The sequence below is a fragment of the Augochlora pura genome, chromosome 1 (genome assembly GCF_028453695.1).
Source record: "Augochlora pura isolate Apur16 chromosome 1, APUR_v2.2.1, whole genome shotgun sequence".
Taxonomy (NCBI): Eukaryota; Metazoa; Arthropoda; class Insecta; order Hymenoptera; family Halictidae; genus Augochlora; species Augochlora pura.
In genome coordinates, this window is record NC_135772.1 from 21066831 (window position 1) to 21087372 (window position 20542).

Consider the following 20542-nt stretch of genomic DNA (forward strand, 5'->3'; position numbering starts at 1 on the left):
TCGATGGAGTAAAATCTGTTCGTTTAGACTGCAAGGACAGAATCTAATCGAACAGGTTGGCTGGCTCTGCTTAGCCGTAGACCGATGTCTGGGTTCATTTTGAGGAAAGTCATTTTAGGGAGCCATTTGTAAAGTGTAGAAGCAGCTGTCTAAGAATATCAACTTTTTATTTATAAATAAATTTTCACAACCAAAGTAGTATAATTTTTTGCTCTCTTCTTTCTCTTTATAGAAAAAATTGCTTGAAGAATTGCCGTAATGTACCGGAAACGTGTACCGTACGCACGCACCGCATGTATCTCGAACGAATACGCGTATTTCGTTATCGGGCCGAAGCGTCCACGCGAGAGACCCCACCTATCCTCGGGGAGATAAACCGCGTCGTCTACCGACAGCAGATATTCCACGTATCTTCCGAGAAGAAATTTCTCTCGTCTAAACGCGACGTTACGAAACAGTCCGACGAATCTCTCTCTCTCGCAACGCATCCCTCTTTTTTGATCCGCGTCCGCTCGCTCTCGCTCGCCCTCGCTCGCCCGGGCACGAGGCGGGCCTCGATGATCACGGGAACGCGTTTGTTACCTCGCGATACACGACTTCTCCATTGTATAAATACGCGGACGGGGCAACAACTCGCCGCTGTTCCGTTTCCCTCGCCTCGCCCTTCCGGCTCTCTATGCGCGCCTTGCCGCGGCCACGGAGAAATTCTGTGTTAACGGCCGACCGCTATTCGAGCGCGGAGCCCACGCTAAACTCGACCGTATCTTCCAAATCTCGCGACGTTCCATTATTATCCGTTCTCCAAGTAACAGTCTGCTTGCGAACAGCTGATCCCTGGTACCGCATCCTCCAGGTTGCGTTTTTAAATTCGTGTCGCGCCCTCTGCCTTTCTTTTGCTTTCGCACATAGGGAACTTTGGATCAAATCTTTCCTTTTGGAAATAAAAAGAATTGTCAGCGGCGAAGGTAATTGTTCGCGAAATCAACGAAACGAAGTGCGAGCGGCTTTAGCGGAACTGGACGTACGCGTTACTCCCTCGGAAACGTTGCGATAAGCGGAGAAAGGGTGACGAGGCGATGGGGAATGGGGCATGGGCATGGGGCATGAGGAATGAGGAACGAGGAATGCGAAACGGAGAAGGGAAAAGGTTGAAGGGGGAGAAATGAAAGAAGCGGAGGACGTTAAAATACCAAGGTGGAGTGCATGAACGAAACCGGTTGGCTCGGCTTCGAGTGCGCACAGGGACGCGAAACCGTGGTGCTCGAGTTCAGATAACGAGGTTGCCGGTGCAGTTTCGCGAAACTGGTTTTCGGCGCGAGATTTCTGGCCAATGGGCCGTCGGACAGCGGTTCTCCTCGCTCGTCGTTCGCCGTTTCGCTCGGACTTTTAGGGAGCTCCGCCGCGATCGACCTACCGAACGAGAGAGGAGTGGATATCTCTCGTGTGGGCACGAGGTGAACCAGAGAAGAGGACGCGCGCGGCAGGGAGAGAACAGGGGAAACGGACGAGCAGGACGATCCGAACGGTGCAGCAGCCGGCAACGCGGTTTCTTTCTACTTATCGCGTTAGAATCTCGTTGGGTGCCGTTGCGGTTGCATTTGCGGCGTGCTTCGGCTTTTTCTACGGCCTTGGACGCGGCCGTCCGATCAGAACCGGGACGACTCCGTCCGCTCCGGACGTTGGCCAGCCGTCTCCTCGCCATCCTCCCGCGAGAAAATCCAGACGTCTCCTTTCCATCTCTGCGCGAATTTTCTTTTCGGTTCTACGTGGGACTCGAACGATATTTTTATTTATCGAAGTATAGACAAGTCCTTTTTAAAAGTGTCACTTTTAAGGTTCGCCCTGATATCGTAACAAAGACGACTTCAAGTCTAGGACGCTTCGTTAGTTTTCAGAGATCAAGGGACAAGAGAAAGGAGAGCTACTCCTAAAAGTTTTCGCCAATCCTGTCCCGAGCACGGCGCGTAAAGCGCCTAATGAATAAGGCGATCCCGCAGCAGTTACCTCAACGTTCGCGTCGTCGAAGGTGGCGATAAAGGGGTTACGACGACGGGCGGTAACGTGACTCGGGGTCAGGAGCCGACAGCCTGGAGACTATCTGGTTTAGGATTTAGATAGCGGAACAACGAGGTCTCTCGAGTTCACCGCGGCGCATTCCCGAGCTTCGCGATACAAGCAGTCTGCTCGTTGATAACAGCCTTTTCTCCTTCGGACGGTTTCGATAAAAATCGAGAGGAACGTTCTATCGGTAGCATGTCTGCCGCGGTTACTCCGCATCGCGTGCCTTCGTCGTGTGTCAGAGTTAAAATTAATTCGACGCGCGCGCGCGCGCTCGGGCGCGCTAGCCACCGGCAGCCTCTCGCGATCACCATGCTCTTAAATATCTTCTCGGAGAAGATGAGAATTCGTGCGAGCATCGGGACCATGGAACGGGACGCGGCCGACAACGTGGAGAACGAGACGTGGAATGGAGGAATAAGAGGCAGCGGCCGAAGCAACGGGGGAGGCGGAAGGAGGACGGCACGGACACGGACACGGACACGGACACGGACACCGACACCGACACCCGGAGAAGCTCTCCACTTTTCGGGAAATAATACGCGCGATCGTAATGGAGAATGGCGCGGGGCAATGTTCTACGGTCGGCGGAACAGACAGAAATCGGTCGTCTCGCCGGAAGAGAGAAACGACGCCCAGAATCCGCGTGCAAACCAAGGAAGACGAGCAACGAGAAGACCGACAGAGAGAAGAGAGGCGACCGATGGTAGGGGGCTTCGGTCGGCTGGAAAGGTTGAGGTTGGGATTAAGTAAGGTTAGGTTGCCAGCGTGGTAGACGACTGCGGCCTGAAAATAGCACGGCACTCACTGTCTGGCTATGTGCTGTCTGACTCTCCGTTCCCGCCATTCGGTCGCTCGCTCGCTCGCTCTCCTCGCTCTCCTCGCTCTCCCCCGCTCGGCTCGAGCCCGTCCGCGTTCGTCTCTCCGTTTGCCCGTTTGTCCGTTTATCCGTCTGTCAGTCCATATCCCTTCTCATTCGTCTATCCGTCGATCCGAAACTGTACACGCGGCCATGTAACCGCAACTCGACCGCCGCTGCCCTGCCGTTATTCTCGTCCAAGTAGACGTCGTAGTCGCCGACGAGATTGCCGGGTTTCGAGCGCACCAGCCGCGAGACTCCGGCATCGGTCTCCCCAATTTCTACGAAAGACGCGGGACACCGCTCTGCTGCGCGTCGACACGCGGCGTCGCTTCGAAACGATCGCGTTTCGAATTTACGATTGCGAAGCGCCCGAGGAGAGGGTTCGAAGAGAAGGTTGCGCCCCGAGAAAGCCGTCCACCGTGAGCCGGTACGCGTGAGGTTGGACGGAAGGAAGCAAGTTTGGTGAAAGGATAAAGAACAGAAAGAGACTGGGTCGACGCGTCTGCTGCTGATAAACCATTCGAAATACGACGTTTAATAGTTTGGTTCGAAGCGATCCGAAGGCTGCTCCACCAGCCGGGCTCGTAAAACTTGTACTTGACCCCATTTTCGCCACGATAACTACTGTTGTCGATGTTATTGCCGCAGACTCTGCACGACTGGTTGGTCGGCTCGTTTCGGTTCGTTTCGGCTCGGCTCAGCTCGGCTCAGCGTGGCTCGGCTCGGCTCGGCTCGGCTCGGCTCGACGTGGAGCAGAGAGGCGAAGATACCCGGCATACCGGCCGCAATAAACGAGGGTGACTGGCTGCCGAATCGGAACCAGCCATTTGTCGCGTCGCGAGCCTGCATTCCGGCTCGTGTCTATACATTATAATCCAATTTTATCGTCTTTTAACCACCGCCGACCACCAGACCACCAGCCACTAGCCATCGCGTAAGGGGAAATCGTCTCGCCACACCACTTTGCACCGCACAGCACAGCACGGCGCGCTTGCGAAAGAGGATTTATCGGAGGAGGAGACGGTAATTCCGTTACACGCGGCGATCGTCTCCTGTCTCCGATCGTCCCTTCAAACTACTTATTCCATGCGTTATATTACGATTTCGTAAAACTGAATAATCAAAACATCTGCCACTAGTCCGACTCGGTATCATATAGTTGAAGGGGTTGAAAAGCAGTGATTCGATAAATACAGAAATCTAACGTAACTCTCGCAGACGACGGCGATACAGAGGAATGTAAATTCTTCTGCTTTCCTAGACGGTACTCGCAAAGGCGGTCCTCCTTTCTTTTCGATGAAAAGTCACCGAAATCCTGGCGATCGTAGCCGAGATGGAACACGTGAAAAGAATATTCGCGAATCTGGAACAGATTGTACGGATCGCGGACGCGGACGCGAACACGCTCGATGTACCGCAGTCGATTCCGATAACGGTCGTTGTAAAATCAATAATCGACATTCCGCAGGTAACGAACTCCCTTCTGCATTCTTTCGCGGCTGACCTAATGGTCGGGGAGAACGTAATCACGTGATACGTTCGCGAAACGCAGTCCAGCACGGACCCGCCCACGCTGACTGGAATGTCGTACGCCGTAGGACATAACCCCGACAGGCGCGAACGATATTTCCGAACAAAAGCAGAGCTCCTCTGTGTCGGTCTTTCGGACGCAATTGCGGCAGGAGCACTCTCGTCGAACCATCGATTCCACGATTCCACGATTCGAAGAAGCAACACTTGCCTTGGCACTATTGCAATTCGCGACTTTGTGCAAGAGTTATTAATGAAATACACGAGAGACGGGATCAGCTTGTTTGCCTTACGCGATACAGAGTTTTCTCACCGAGATCGCCAAACAAATAAATAATGCATCTGCGCGCGGCAACTCGATCGTAAAAAAAGCAATTCCCGAATCTAATTTGCCGCTTCGAAAAATACCTGAACCGGTGACCGCAGTGCAACGTTTCATTGCGGCAACATAAAATTGCTCACGCTGCTTTCCAAGTAAAGCACGTGCTCGCCGGTACACAATGACTCACGGATCACGCGCGTACATGCGTTACATCCACGAGTCAATCTTTAAAATTGTCGTCGCATAAATTATCCAAAGTAATATCCGCGGCGCTTCTGCGAAACAAGGGGGAGAGAGAAGGAATGCGCGACTCGCAATAAAATTTCGACTAGAACACGTGATCGGCGTCGTCCACCTTCGGAAACCTTTGCAGCAGCCGGCGAAGGCCAACGTTCGCCTCCTATGACGCGCGTTTCAGCTGGTTGCGGCGTGGCTCGGCGTGGCTCGGCGCGGCGCGGCGCGAACGCGTCTGGTTAAAAATAATTCAAACGATTCTCCTCGACGGGGCTGATTCGTAATAATATTGTTTCGAGACAATCGAGAAATCGGTCGATTCGGGACGGGACGGGGCGGTGCGGAGCGACGCGAGTGCCGACTCTGGCGGTGTAGCATGTTCGGAACCAGCTTTCTCTCGGATCAGGTTTGAACCCGAGAATGGAAGGAACGTTCTCACGATGACGTGCGCGGTTGCGCCGACTTTTTAGTTTGTTCGTTGAGAACCGAGCGAGAACGCGCAGCCGTCGTCTTAACTTTCCCTTGCCGGCGCAAAAATATCCACGTGTTCGCGCGAGAGCCTCTCCGAAAAATATGAGCAAGGTCTTGCCGAGAACAGGTTGAGAATCGGCCGAGCGCCGATTAGGAAGAGGATCGATGATCTCACCGGTTTCGTAAGAAACTGCCGGGCTAATTCACCCACAAACCGCTTCTTTCAGAAAACGACGAATGGCATCGGCCTCAACCGAAGCTTCTCGAAACAAAAGAAACTTTATATTTATTCATACCAGGAATGTTTCAAACATTGCTGAAACGAGTCCGACTCGTTGCTGCGAGTATGGCAAGGGATTATTAATTCTACTCCGCGAGAACGGGGTACGGAGAAGAATGGAAATTTATCGGAACGTTCTCAACGTAAACATTACGTGGCACGTAGAATGATTCGCGGCGGGTGTTATCTCGATTTCTTTGAACCCGTTATCTTTATTGTGTCATTCCGTTTGTTTTGCGCTCGTAACAGAAAAGAAAAGTGGTGCTCGAGAAGCGTAAGATAATTCGATGCGTGGAAGCAGCCGATGAATCACGCGCGAACGAGATCTCTGGAAATTGCTCGAAAATTTGACCGCCACGCGCGATTCAGATCCTCGATGCGTGATGGACGGCGATTAAACTTGTACTTGTTGCAACGATATCTCGAAGTCGCGGGAATCGCGGTCCGTGTAGCCGCTGCAGAATTTACACTGCCCGAGCATTGGATTAAATGTGTCGCGACATTTGGTCTTTTGTGACTCGAAGCTGGACACGAAAACGCGAAAGTTTTTCGCGGTAATGCGATCGCGATGAAAGCGTTTCATTCATAGTTGCTGCGAGGCAGCGATAGGCGATGGGCGATGGGCGATGGGCGATGGGCGATGGGCGATGGGCGATGCGGGATAGGCAGTGGGCGAGCAGTACAACACGAGAACCGAGATCTGTTATCGAGTCGTACGCTCGCCAGCACGGTTCGGCAGATTAGGATAAGACGTGCCACGCACGTAACAACGTCACATAACACAACATAATAACCGCCACCTTCTTTCTCCTTCTTCCTGTCCACGTAATCAGCGCGTTTCCTTATCCACGCTTAGAATCGCAGAAACGATTGCGTCGAGGTTCATTCAAGTTTCCATTTAGTGGCCACTCATAGTACGGTCCGCGCGTACTACGATGTCTATTGCTTACTACTTACTTACTACGCTTCGTGCCCGTGTGCTCGCCGTATTTATGCAATCGCAACAGCGATGGATACGAACGGCCACGCCACGCACTACCTCCTATCACACCTGCTTCGTAGTTGGTAGTAACTCGAAACCGTGTTTGCAATTAGGTTGTTGCATACGAGAAACGTCGGATTCGTGCTCGTCGCGTAACCTCGTTTAATGTCTTATTCTGTACTTTCGTCGGCTGCTGCGCATATTTTACGTATCTTGGGAGACAAGTTTATTCGTTCAAAGGTTCAGAACTTTTTTTAAGAGGATAGAATTAGATGGACCGTAGAAAGAAGGTTGTCGGGAATAAATGAACTATAAACGAACGGAGCACGCCTAAATCTCGACGTTGGACCGTAATATGCATCGTCCCCGGCGTACATCTAATTTCCGCTAACTGGTTTCGACGCATCGCGCGGTATCTTTTTGCTGCAAGCGTGCTCGCGTGAAATTTATTCCACGCTCGCCTGGGCTTTAATCCTGAAATTTATAATGGCACGGTCGAGGACTCCGCTAAAATCGCAGTAGTACGCGCGCGCGCGCGCGGTGCACGATGCATGGCCAGCAAACGTTCGCGTGTGCAGCGTAGAGACCCGCGAACACGATCTCTCGGCCCTAATCAGCTCTCCATTGCGTGAGCATGTAACGCAACGTTAATTACAATTAATAATGTTATGCAATTTCTCTGCGTCAGCCGAGCTCTGCGCACTCTCGCGCCCCCCGAGCCCTCGAACCTCTACACCCTAGTGCCTGCGAGCTTTCAGGAGACCGCAACCAGGTTAACCCTTTCGCGAAGGATCGAAGGGCGCAGACGCGCTACGCAAAGCCGCTTCGTCTCTCTTTCTCCATTCGCGTGCGTGCATCCGCTATGCCGCCTGCGATTTCTTCTCGTTATTTTTAACTTGCTAAGCTACCCACGGGAATCGCGTTTCTCTCGCGTCAGAATGGCAAAGTTCCGCTAAATCGGACTTCCTTTTTCATTCATTTTCTCAACAACCACGGTTAACATTAAACCCCTACCGAGCGCTCTCTAACAGTGACCAACGCGTCGTGTATCCATTTCTCTCGACTGCTTTCGTTATTCTCTCACTTCATTTAAACGCTTTGCGACATCGCTATTGTTCGGTAGGTTTTTGGTTTCGGTATCGAAATTGTCCAATTACGAACGCGATAATTATTCAAGGCTTGGAAACGACGCAAACGGCTAATCGGATGGTCAATCGAGAACAGAGAGTAAGCCGTGTTACCAACTTATTGCAAAAACTATTGATAAACTGCTGGCGTCGGGAGCACGGAAAGGGTGGCGGCGTTCGGTAAAACAAAAAAGAAGCAACGCACTCGCGAGCGAACGAACGAACGAACGAACGAACGAATATACGAGTATGCGTTCCTTTATCGGAATGTAATTCGTTTCTGTCCCCTCGCGAGCATTGCTTGCATCGCTTTGTCTCTGTACTCTGTTGGTTGCATGGTTGCGGTCGCACCGCACGGAATTCGTGGCCGAGCGGTTCGATCCATAGATCGATCATCCATTCCACACGCAGTTGTGCCGCATTTACGTGCACCGAATTTCGCGGTACACTTCTCGGCATGTCGCGAAAGGTTTTGCGCCGTCGTCGTTCGCCTAAGGTCGACGAACTTCAAAATTGCCCGGTGCTTTTCGTTTCGAAACCAAGTCGTTTATTTCTAGCTTCGCGCTATCACCGTCTGGTTGCCAACTCGGAGGATTCGCCGAAGACGGTGGACGGCGACGACACTGGACCAGAAAAGTTCCCGAGCGATCCGAGGTCCCGAGACGAAGACTCGTCGCGAGACTTTGTAAAAATGCCTCGGAATCGCGACTTCGCGAGTCGTCGCGCAGCCGAGCGCCGGAACTTCGTAACCCTTGGCATCGGAAGACGAGTCCGAGTAATTATTTTCGTCATCGAGCTACAACCGGGCCGGGTTCGCGCTATTTGTAAACAGAATGTTTGTCAACAAGCAGCGAGGTCCAGTTCATTACGCCTAGTGTGTCGCGTCTGCCAAGCGAACGGATCCGTGCGATCGTTCAACCCGACCTCCTTTTTCTCTTTCTTCCGCTTTTTTGCTTCTCGTTCTCCCTCTCCGTCCTTCCTGTTACTTTTCGAGAGCGACGCTCGTACGTACACCGTACACCTACTCCTTCGATCGAAGGAAAGGCTCCCCCCGCGATCGGTGACATCGCAATGTCGCATTCATTCGCGAAGCAATTAATCGTCCGTCGATTGTGTCATTCGTTGGGATTGCCGCGATATCGATGGACAATCGCGGCTTTGTAAACTCTTCGCGGTCTCCTTCGTCTTTGTCTCGGGTCGGAGAGGGTGAGATTCGTCTTGCGACAAAACCAAACCAAGCATCGTCCGAGTGGCTTAGAATCGTAGCGGCGCAAGCGAGACTTTCGAAAGTTTCGACGGGTGTGTTCTAATACGTTGTAAGGCCTAGAGAAGTCCTCGATGTAAAATTGCCGGTTCTAGAAAAATATTGGATTTTCTGATCCGACGCGTTCGAAAGAAATGGGCGGGGTGAGACTGCTCCGCGTCTGTCTCCGCGGCTAATGACTCGCGTCGAAGTTGGTCGGAAGGGGAACGATGGGGAACGATGGGGGACGAAGCGGGACGATAAAAAGAAAGCACGCACAAGGTAGACGATACTCTCGATCCATTTGACCGAGTTTTTCTTACGTTGCTGGTCTTTTTGCCGGATCTCCCACTCGCGGTGATGGGACGAACCTGGCTCACAAGATCATTGACCGAATGACACGGTGAGCAAGCGGAGTCGCTCGTTCACTCGCGATGTCGTTCGGTCTGGGGAAACAACCGACTCGACTCGTTCCGCCGAGGTGTATCGGTGCACGAGGGACATCGTTATCGGATGCGCATCCGCTCGACGCGCGCGCGTCCATCTATCGGTCTAGACCTCGATAGAGGCCGCGAAGACTGGTTTCGCGCGAACCGTTTCCCACGGCAAACAAAAACTGCAACGTATCGCCGATGACTTCCTGCTACGGGAAAGAACGAGCGTAAACCGGTCTAATCGAGGAGAGTCGCGATTCCCGCGAAAATATTTTGAAAGTCGAGGTCGGAAAAGTCCTGGCGAAACGCGCCGACATTCTCTAGCTTGAGGTCGAACCTCTGTTTTCGCAACTGTGTCACTATGTTCGGCATGCGCCATTCCCAACGCACAAGACAGGCGCGCGCGCGCGCGCGCGAACGAGCTCTGCCTGCTCGAGCGCCAGAGACAATGCTTCCGGTCGGAATAAACGAGTATACGTAATACGGTGTCATTATCGTCGCACGCGACGGTACAACTTGGCGCCACGTCCGAGAGTCCTCTTCTCTCCGGCCGCGCGACCATCGGTATCCGTGGCATCGTGAAATAATAGTTATCGAGCGAGTCTTCTCTCTCATGTATTAACGCGTGTCACCATCGCTGAACGTCGAAAGCCGCTTTTCGCATCCGCGAACCAATTTCTACCGGCTAGAAAAGTCATTTACTTACTTTCCAACGGCCCTCTATCTATCTATCGTTACGCGCCTTCTCAAGATCCTGCGATCGCCTTCTCCTCCCTTTTGCCCACCACTCTATTCGCGTCCATCACAGTTTTGACATTATTCCTATACAATAATTTCATTCGAATTGTACACCGAGTAAGATATTTCGTAATAATATTTCGAATAAATGCTACGAATAATCTAAAATGAATGCAAAGACCTCGATTCCTCCGAAAATATGCGAATCTGATTAGAAGCGCCAATCCTACGGTATTTCTCGCGCCGAGGTTCATAGTTCACGGTTCGATCGAAGATCAACGAGGACGCGAGAAGTGCGCGCGGCCTACCTGGCGCATGGCGCCCGGACTAGCCCCGCTCGCTTTAGCGTTTATCGCGGAATTTTTCAATCACCGATCGCCGATCGTCGCTCATCTTACGTAAACAACGCGTTACGTAAAAGTTGCCGCGACGTTTCATCGCGACGGCAATTAAACGTAAACGATTTCTAAAGCAAACTCGCTTCGGTCTCCGATACTAGGTTGCCGTGCCGTCTCCGCGGGTGCCGGCAGTTCTCATATTTCGTTTCGTAGAATCATCGAACCGTGAATTCGGTACCAGGTTTTCGGCGACGAAACAACAATCTAAGATCGCTCGAACGATATCCGTCGACGAAGATTTCTGCGCTATTCCCGCCTCGGCAACGTCGGCGTCGAATCGTCCGCGACACGCATCGAACAGCCTAGAATCGTCCTCTAGAAAAATGTCAGTGGCCCAGTTACTCCCAGCCGACGTCTTTTCCCAACAAAATCACGACGACGCGTTCGAGTCTTCTTTCCTCGCGTCATGGTGTCTCCGGCGCGTTCTCACCACGAACCGTCACGTAAACCTCGTATGACGGTCGCCGGAGACATTGCCGAGGCTTCGTGGCATAACCGGTATTGTTTCGTCATCTCGAATTAAGAGAATTCTTCGCGGCGGGAAGCAGAGAGAAAGAGAGAGGGAGAGAGTTAAATTGAAGGCGAACGAGAAGAAGAGAACGAAGATAAAAGTGGCGAGGAAGAACGAGATGACGTTATCCATTAATTGCAGCGCATCGTTTCTCCGACATTAGCGGCTTTTACGAGTGGGCACAGCGCAGAAACGACAGCGACATTAAATCACGGAACGTATTAAACGTAATTAATGAAGTCCAACAAGAAACATCGTCTGTTTTGTCGGCACTGGAAGATTGCCGAGCCGCGGATTCCCAAGGTGCGATATATCTGCAGGCACGCGTCGCGGCGCGTTCGAAAGATTATTGAATGTTGATGGATCTCCGGCGCCTTCTAATCTCTCCTGCATTTTTACAAGTCCGTAGGAATTTCAATATATAAGAAAAGCATTGGACGTCGACGAGCGACTATATCGATTTACTTTAAAAATACATTTTTGCCAGGGCACGTTTAACATTGTCGCAAAAGAAAATAAGAAAAGTCCAAGGATTACGTTGCCAGGCTCGAATCGGCGAGAGGGAAGAAAGCGGTGGTGGATCGTTCGCGCCTAACGCGAAAATACAGGTGTAATAGGTGCAACCGCCTTGCCGGGAAGCACAATGGAATCATTAGAGCAACTCGTTACCGACAAATGGCAGCACAATCACCAGTCACGTTCTATAAATACGCACGATGACTCCTGGCTGCAAGGTGTGTCTAGGGACAGGTCGTGGCGAGACGACAGGCCTGCATCTAGTTTCGCCGGCAGCCGTCGCCTGCTAACGCCTGCGAACGCCTGCGAACGTTTGCGAACGCAGGTGAATAGAATCGGGAACGTTCAACCGAAGACGCGTCGCGAAATAATAAGCGACCGACTCTGCTGCCGGTCGAAGCAATTCGCCAGCAGGACGAACGAACGTTCGAAGCGTCCAAACCGTTCACCGAACTAACTATACGAGAAATATGTGCATATAAATCCTGCTTATTTCTGCGGCCACGACGGAGCTAGAACGCTGGCCGTTATACGAGACCGAGGGTTCGGGTTTCCTTCGGCATTCCTAGGTGACGAGGCGCGTGCATACGCATATTCACACCGACTGACGCTTCAAAATTGCAAGGACGGAGAGATCCTCGAAACTCGCGACTATAATATTATACTATTAGAGTCGTATCTTTCGTTCGTCGATCTTCCAGTTCTTTCGAGATCCGTCCAACTTCCGGATTAGGAATGCATCGGTAATCTACCGGCAGTTTCCTGACATGTAGCTCCTTCCAAATCGAAGAACAACAGTTAACAATTTCCATTTTTGTTCAATACTTTTTTATATGTCGTGCACGCTAAGCAAAAGTATATTACAATCCAAACTCCAAAAAACGCATCGCTATGATATGCACAGGTAAGAATGGTTAAAAACATATCGACCGTTTGGTCGCCACTGTCGTCTACCGTTTGACCAAGGAAGGTGGGGGTTCGACGGAGAGAATTCACGCGCCAAGAAAAATCAACGTAACCCAAGCATCCGGCACCCGGCACCCGAGCAACCGAGTCGAACAGTTATCCGAGGGGACGCGTATGCGCAAAAGAAAAATGTTTCCCATCGTCCAGAGCGACCAGCCGGTAATTAGAAACTGCGAAACGAAATTCAATCCGCGAACGAAACAAAATAATCCGTCGGGTCCGCTGGTGGTTCGCTAGGCTGGCAAAGGCGACCGGCTGAGAAGAGGGGCAGGGAGAAGAGAAGAGAAGAGAAGAGAAGAGAAGAGAAGAGAAGAGAAGAGAAGAGAAGAGAAGAGAGGGCGCGGAGAAGAGGAGACAGAAGGCAGACCCTGCGTCGTTGTCCACGGATCGCGCAACTTTCTCTTCTGGCTGCTTGGGACACCTTATAGAAAGCAACGACTGTATCGTCATGCCCCGCACCCTGGACCTACCGGGTGCGCGCGCGCTCGCGCGCTAGGTATACGCCGCGAAGCCGAGGCCTTTGTCGGTCGGCCTAACCAGAGAAGGAGGAGCCCAGCGTTTGTACGCGTAGAGGGAAGCCTCGAGACAAAGGGGGCCAACAGGGGACGAAGAAATGGCCGAGCGAGCGGCCCACGAGACCCTAGGAGGCCGCAAAAGACCCAGCGAGCGTCAACGAGGTCGACGCGAAGCAGAAACAAAATCGCCTGGATGGCTCCGGGGCCGTAGAAACCCCAAGGATCCGATCGCCTCCCCTTGAATTACCGAATGGCAATTCGGAATTGCTGTCGAACGCGACAATATCGTTTCCATTCCGTTTAACCCGTTAAGCGAGCGATTTGTAGGTCGTAAACTTCCGCGCGATAGATGAAAGCGATCTAAAGCCTAGTTTACGGCACCTAGGATGGCCGGTCTACCGAACGAATACTCGAACAACGCGTTTGCCAATTCCTCGACTACTCTGAAAAATTAAAGAGACATTTCATCCATTGTGAGGCCATACTCGATCGAATTCTAGGTAAATACAGAACTGGCTTCATTGCTGACCGACGGAAACGTTTGAAAATCGTGATAGCTAGCAAAGGGGAGACGTTATAGAAAATCGCGCAAAAACGAGCATGTGAATTGTGCGTTCCCTGTTGGCCGCGTCGTTCGAAGGCATTAACATTCAAAGCGGCGAAGAGAGGCAAAAAGAAGCGAAAAGGGAGAAGTGACGCGTGAAAAATGAGCAGTCGAGGAAAAAAAATGAGAGAGGTGCGCGAATAAAGGTGTACGCGACACTTGGCAGGGATGCAAAGCCACTCATTGCGCACGGTGTTCCGTGGTAATACTACCATTGCCATGGAGAAAACGCGAAACAGGTGACGTCTGGCGTCCCGTCTTTTTCTCTATCGGATCGCCGCGCGTCTGGGTCGCCTTGCCGCGCGCGTCGTCGTCTCGCGCCGCCGACTCGCATCGTCCTGCGTTGCGTATTTTAACCCGAGAGCACCGCAATCCAGATCTCCTTCGAAATCGAAAGCTCTTGGGAACGCGCGGTGTTTCGCGCGTTAACGATACTGTACATTTTCTCCAACTATCAGCTTCTAAACAAAATGGACAATTTGGGAAGAGCAGATACGATTATTCGATCCTTGCTTATGATTAACTCTATGGCATCCATTATAGACTGAATTCTCTCCAACTCGAAAGGAGAACTTACGATACAGTTTTTGCTTACTAACTTAGAAACCGTCGAACATTTATGTAGCGTTTCTGTAATTAGATAATCTCCCATGATCTTGTGCGGATTTTTCTTGTCGCGTACCAATGGGTGTCGTCCGTGTTAGATAAATAAATAAATAAAACGACGAGGGTAAGATCTCTGTTGCATGAAACGAAAGATAATAAAGAAGAGAAGCGTCGTTTGGATTTGTAGTTGCGAATAAAATGAATCTATCGGCAACGATCGAAGCGATCGCAGATAGCGGTAACAAATGAGACCGGTTATTAATGGAATCATCGTGGGAAATAAAGGTAACGATCAATTAAAACCGTGGAAAGAGCCAGATGTAACGTGGATTCTGTGCGTCGTAAAGATTAGATAACCCCATAACTTCTAAGTAGCAGGGCTCGTGGAACCCACAGCTTTAATAACGACGAAACCGTCGCTTTTCCTGCGTTCAGAGGTTCGTCTTCGAAGCAAAGAAAATCTTTGGAATTTCAGGGTTAAAGTAAAGAGAATAATAATAACGATGGAGACCAGTTTGCGCCATTGGTAGTCGATAGTTTAGGCGCGCGAATCTATTCGAGAGCTACGAGTGGCTTCTATTAGAAAATAATTGCTCGGCATTCTCGTTGGCAGCGTAGAGCGCGCGAACGCTCGAGACAAAAGTGATCGCATATTTCTGAACGGAAGCGTGTATCCGGAATGGATTTTGTAGATGGAACGAGCGGAGCGATAACGCGGGCGGGCGGGCGGGCGCGCGCGAGCGGAGCGTGCGATCGAGGCATCGTGTGGTCGTGCGTCCGATTAAAGTTTCGTTAAAAGGTACACACCAAAAGAGAACAGCGGTTCATTTTTATTTTTGTCTGGCGAGCGCTAAATGAAAATGGGTCGAGGCGTCTGTGCTCATTTGCGCTCCTTCTTGTTGCTTCTGTTTCCACGCGCTGCCGCTACAAAAGCCACGACACTCCTCGAGCACGCTGCCCCGAAGCCACGCTGCTAACGATAGCGACACCGATAAGATGAATTGAACTTGAAACGCTAATTGCGAGCTGCTTCGAGGATCCTGCCTATCCTGTCCTCCTCTCTTCTCTTCTCTTCTCTTCTCTTGTCGTCACGCCTCGCCTCTGCTCTGCTCTCCAATCCTCTCCGCAGTTTACTTTATACCTCTCTAATAGCGGGCTAATTTATCACCGATTGCGATAACATTTAACCCTTTGCGTTTCTATCCCCCCCCCCCTCTAATAAGTTGCAAAGTTGTACAAAAAGAAATTATACAATGTCATAGCAAATTCTGAAATAAAAAGAAATAACCATTTTAGAGCGTGCAAAAAGCTGAGAAAACATAATTTTATGTTTCTCACAACGAACGTTCCCATAAACCCATTGGGTGGGACGCGCAACGCGTGACCAATTAAATACGAGAGAATTCGCGATACGTGGTTACTCGTTCGGCAAAGTAAGAAGTCCGGCACGAGGAAAAAACGCGACCGATATGTTTCGTATTTGGCGATTGCTGTCGTTAATATTCGTAGCGTGGCCGACGACGGGGAGCCGAATAGGAGCTAAAGGGGGGACCAAGAGAGGCCGAAGAGGGACCGAGGAAAGCCGAACTCTCGAGGCTTCTTAGTGGGCCATGGCTCTGCGAAATTCGTCGACCAGAGCTGCTGGGCCTTTGTCGCAGCGTGTCAAGGAAGAGGAAAGAAGGGGCGGCGGGCAGTAAGAGAGCTGCGGAGAGCAGGCGAGAGACCGGCCGCGCAACGAATACCGCAGAAAAAAAAAACAAGGAAGAAAAGGGAAAAGGGTGGAGGGGGGGGGGGGGGGGGGAGGGGGGGAGTAGTCGGCCAGCGGCTTTACGAATGGAAAGAACGAAAGGGACGGAGCGATCTCCCAAAGAGAAATGCGTGGGAATTGAACCATGTGGCCCGAGGAGGACTGGTTCGCGAAATATCGCATTGCGAAACTACAAGCGCACCCACGACCGGCCGTTCACAAACGCGCGCAGTTGCAGAACTGCGGCAGCCACCGCGTTTTCATTCTGCCGCAAGCGACTACTACAATGTTTTCTTACCTACTAGTTTCAGACATACTTTTACTAAAATAGTATTTCGCTTCTAATATTTCTCGAAACTTTGTGTCATTTTTGCTACCGTATCGGGAGAATATCGTGACATTTTAATTGGTACAATTTCGCCAATACATTACAAACCGTTTAAAAATATGTGCCCGAAAACAAATTGGTAAATAAAGTAACCAGCTCCACTGCCCTAGTTTTAATATTTTTAGTATCTCGGATTTCACACCGATAGGTTTACTTTGATTCGAACCGCAACTAATTTTGTTTCGTTTAAAACGACAATTATAATCGCGAGCGCGAAACAACCGCCTGGCAACGCGATAGTTTCGAGAAATTTTGACGCGAGAACGCGGTGGGAGAGTAGAAGAAGAAGAAGTAGAAGAGAGAGAGAGAGAGAGAGAGAGAGAGAGAGAGAGAGCGAGAGAGAGAGAGCGAGAGAGAGAGAGAGAGCTAGGCTCCCTAAGATAGGAAAGATGCGCAGTCACTCGACTATCTCAATGAAGTAATAACGGCAATCAGCTGATAGCCGTGTCGTTGTTGGAGCGAACCGTATAAGGAGAATCTGAACAGTCAGTGTTACACGGTTGGACCATGGACACCGGGGACAAACGATTCGAACATCCCGACATGACTAGGCATACGCGCGCCGGTGATCCAGCCAGTCTAGTTTAGCGGCGTGGGATCGGACAACGACTTTCACATGCTAAAATTAGTCGGACAAACGCCGCGCGACAATTCGTAAAAGCACCCGCCACCGTCATCGTCCCCGGTGTTCATCGGTGACAACGACCAACGAGATTCGCTTATCGATGCGAGACCACCACGAGGCCAAGTGTAACAGGTTATCGTTTCCGGTCCACGTGTCAACCTTAGTAGAAGCGACATCCTGTTAAGGACTCGTCGGTCATCGACGCGCCATATACGCGACCAAATCGCACGGTCAACCGATTCCGATCGATCTAACCGTTCGGTTATCCTACTTTGAGTTAGAACCGACAAGTGGGCATAATCTCGTAGCTTATTGCTCGCGACACGCGATCGACAAACGTTAAAAGAAAAATGGCGGAAAGCCGAAACACATTCAGTCTCCAGGCCTTTATAAAGCAACTCGCGTCGGTCGGTTTCAGAGCTCGGTAGGTTTAGCGTTAAAACGGTAGAAAGAATTGTAGAGATCGTTCGGTACGATTGTCTCGTCGAGAGAATCCAGTTTTAAGAACACGGTTCGTCAACGCGAAGCATCGCTGCTCGTAAACCAGAACAATCCTGTAGATGGAGAATGGAGTGTGGAGAGTGGAGAGTGGAGAGTGGAGAGTGGAGAAAGACCAATGCAGAATGATGAATGAAAGAGCGAGAGCTATGAATGCAACCGAACAAGGGTACGTACTATCTCTGCGACGATACGGGTTCCCCGTCATCGATAATCTCAATTGCAAAAGTGCGGCATAAGAATCAGTTTTTGTACGCACAACACTTTTTGCATCGATCCGAGCTTCTGCTCCGCATACGTATGTATTTAGTATCATATACAATATGTACAGCCTGGATGATCAGACGGTGAAAACGATGTAATGTTCGAGGTGAGCATCGATTCTTCCTCCAGCACAGGTAACTTATTGGAGGAAGCACTACGGATGCATCGTTTATCTCGAATAGAAGCGACTAATATGCTATCTACTATCGATACTCTGCTCGACTTCGAGCGACTCTTGCCAATTCGACTGGGATCGCGCTTCGATCCTGCGCTACGATCTACGTAGAAACGACGAATCGGAAGCCGATCGGTTCTAGTCAGTTTTTCTTGCGTCATTAGTGGCACTGTTATTCGTGTACGGCTAATTCGCAAAATCCTTATTTGTCTCAACATTGCGTTTAACAGACTTGCACCGATTGGCTTCCGATCATATGTTCCGGGCATATGTACACACGAGTATGTCACGGAATACCTGGACCGATCGCGCACGAGAGCGAATCAGAGTGACCACACGCCAACGAAACCGACCGCTCGAATACTTTTTTCCTTTGAAAAGTGTGGAAAGATCGATGAAACGACGCGGTCGTCGAAGCAACGTTCGCGGATCGAGAAGAATGGTCATCCCGATGACACTCGAGCGCGCGGATGACGAGATGGTTCTCGATACGAGAGAAAAGAAATGGAAAAGAAGGAAACTCGTTACTCACCTTGGAGAGTTTCTCGCCCTCGTGGTGCGGCAGCAAGGTCCTCAGGGACTGGAAACCGGCGTTGATACTCTGCATCCGACGTCGTTCGTTACTGTTGGCGATTTCTCGCCGCATTCGCTTCTCTTGCTCCATGTGGCTGCGCGGTGTAACGCGGCCGACGTTGCTGGTACTATTCCCGTTGCTCAACGCAACGTTTTGACCAGCAACACGGCGTGATATTGCGCCGTTGCTCTTCGATTGATGTTGCTGCTGTTGCTGCTGCTCCTGCGAATCTGCGATCTCAGCGACCGTGGTCACCGAGTCCTCCTCTATCGGACCGATACCTCTGCAACACATCAACGATCCGATTCAGACCACAAAGGTAACGCGCTACAAGGCGACTTCGTTTACGAGTTCTTAAGAAAAAACGTTAGCGAAACAACGTATCGTAATTGGTGTTCGCGTTTCCAGTGTCTAACAACACCGTAAAACGGTCCGGACGAGACAATGTCATCCACCGAAAAGAAAGGATGTAATCTTGTTGAGAGAGAAAAACGTTTGTCGCTAGATATTCAGCGACACCATTTATTAATTAATCTCTCCACTCGAAAGGAGAACAAACGGTTCGGGGGTGACAAACGGTTCGGGGAAAAAAGGTTTTGAATATCTTTAAAGGACTGACGAGGAGGCGGTCGGGACGGGATTGCGATGGCGGACGCATTCATTTGACAGAGCGAGCGAGCGACAAGAGGCGGCGGGTGTAGCGGTCTCTTGAAAAGCATTTTGGCGCGAGCGGCAAAGAGATTCCGAAAATCAAAGAGACGAGATGCGAGGGCCCTGCGTCGAGAGGCGTCGCGACGACCACCGTCCTCCCGCGAGCGACCGTATCGCGACCGTATCACGACCGCGCGGGTTTCGCCGACCTTTTTTCCGATGCGCGGCGTATATCGTATATTTGATTTACAGATACGGGAGCATAGAAAACCAGCAAATATAAATAACCGTCACAGGTTCGTCGCGGCCTGTGTTTGTCCGTACGTACATCTGTCGGGCCCGTCCCGTTCGCTCGGTCTGCGCGTCCCGAGGGCTTTTAAGGAAATTGAAAGCGTCGAGCCGTTTGTTTCATGGATCTACACGGCCGTCCACGAGTTATCACCGGATAAACTACCGGTCAATGAAGCAAGACGTCATTGTCGTTCTGTGGTCAGCCCACCGAACGGTCCAACTGCACGCAATTCCAGCCGCCTGCCTAGAGAGTTATCCCACCTATTCGAACCGTTTTTACGAGCCTCTGTTCTACCGTTTAACCTTTTGCGGTTCCGATTACTTTCGTTTTTCATCGAGGTTCCAACCAGAGGCGGTAATTGTTCCTCTTGCCCCGAACAAAAACCCGTTTCGGCAGTTTGTTCGATCGAAACTATGAATCCTCGAAGAGCTTCGCGTGTAGAATACAAATGAAATTCTATGGTACAACGTTAAATTCTTTTCTCTGATACCGAGAATTTTCACTACTTTTTAATTGTTCCGACGAACAAAGAATATTGCCGACACGACGACGGAAGGCTTTCGAACGAAGAATGTCCGCTCCGCTCGAAAAAAAAGAAAAAAAAGAAAAAAAAGGAACGCGACAGGAAACATCTGGTAAAATTACAGGGAAGAAACACTCGGGGCGACGCCGGCGGACAGGGGAAAGATCAGGATGGCGGATGTGAAATGAGTCAGTGGGGAAAGACCGTGACCTTGCGGCCTGCTCGCCGAACATTCGTTCAACGCGTGCCGATAATGCTGCCAGAATATCCGTCTACGTATGGAATGTGTACCTATCGAACGTATTTTTCGCTCTACACACATATTTACGATTTATACGATCGAACATTGCTCAATTTTCGTTTAATTCCAATCATCGCATTAATGCATTTCGATATGTACTCGAATGG

At 50.7% G+C, this 20542-nt stretch overlaps 1 protein-coding gene across 1 annotated transcript in view; it reads right to left on the minus strand.

The window, feature by feature from the left end:
• Crp (transcription factor cropped) overlaps positions 1-20542 on the minus strand; it is an 86866-nt gene that overhangs the window by 53535 nt on the left and 12789 nt on the right. Inside the window, exon 2 of the mRNA XM_078179962.1 lies at positions 18627-18951. Within this exon, the coding sequence (XP_078036088.1) occupies positions 18627-18951 (325 nt within the window). The remainder of the gene's footprint in view (positions 1-18626; positions 18952-20542) is intronic.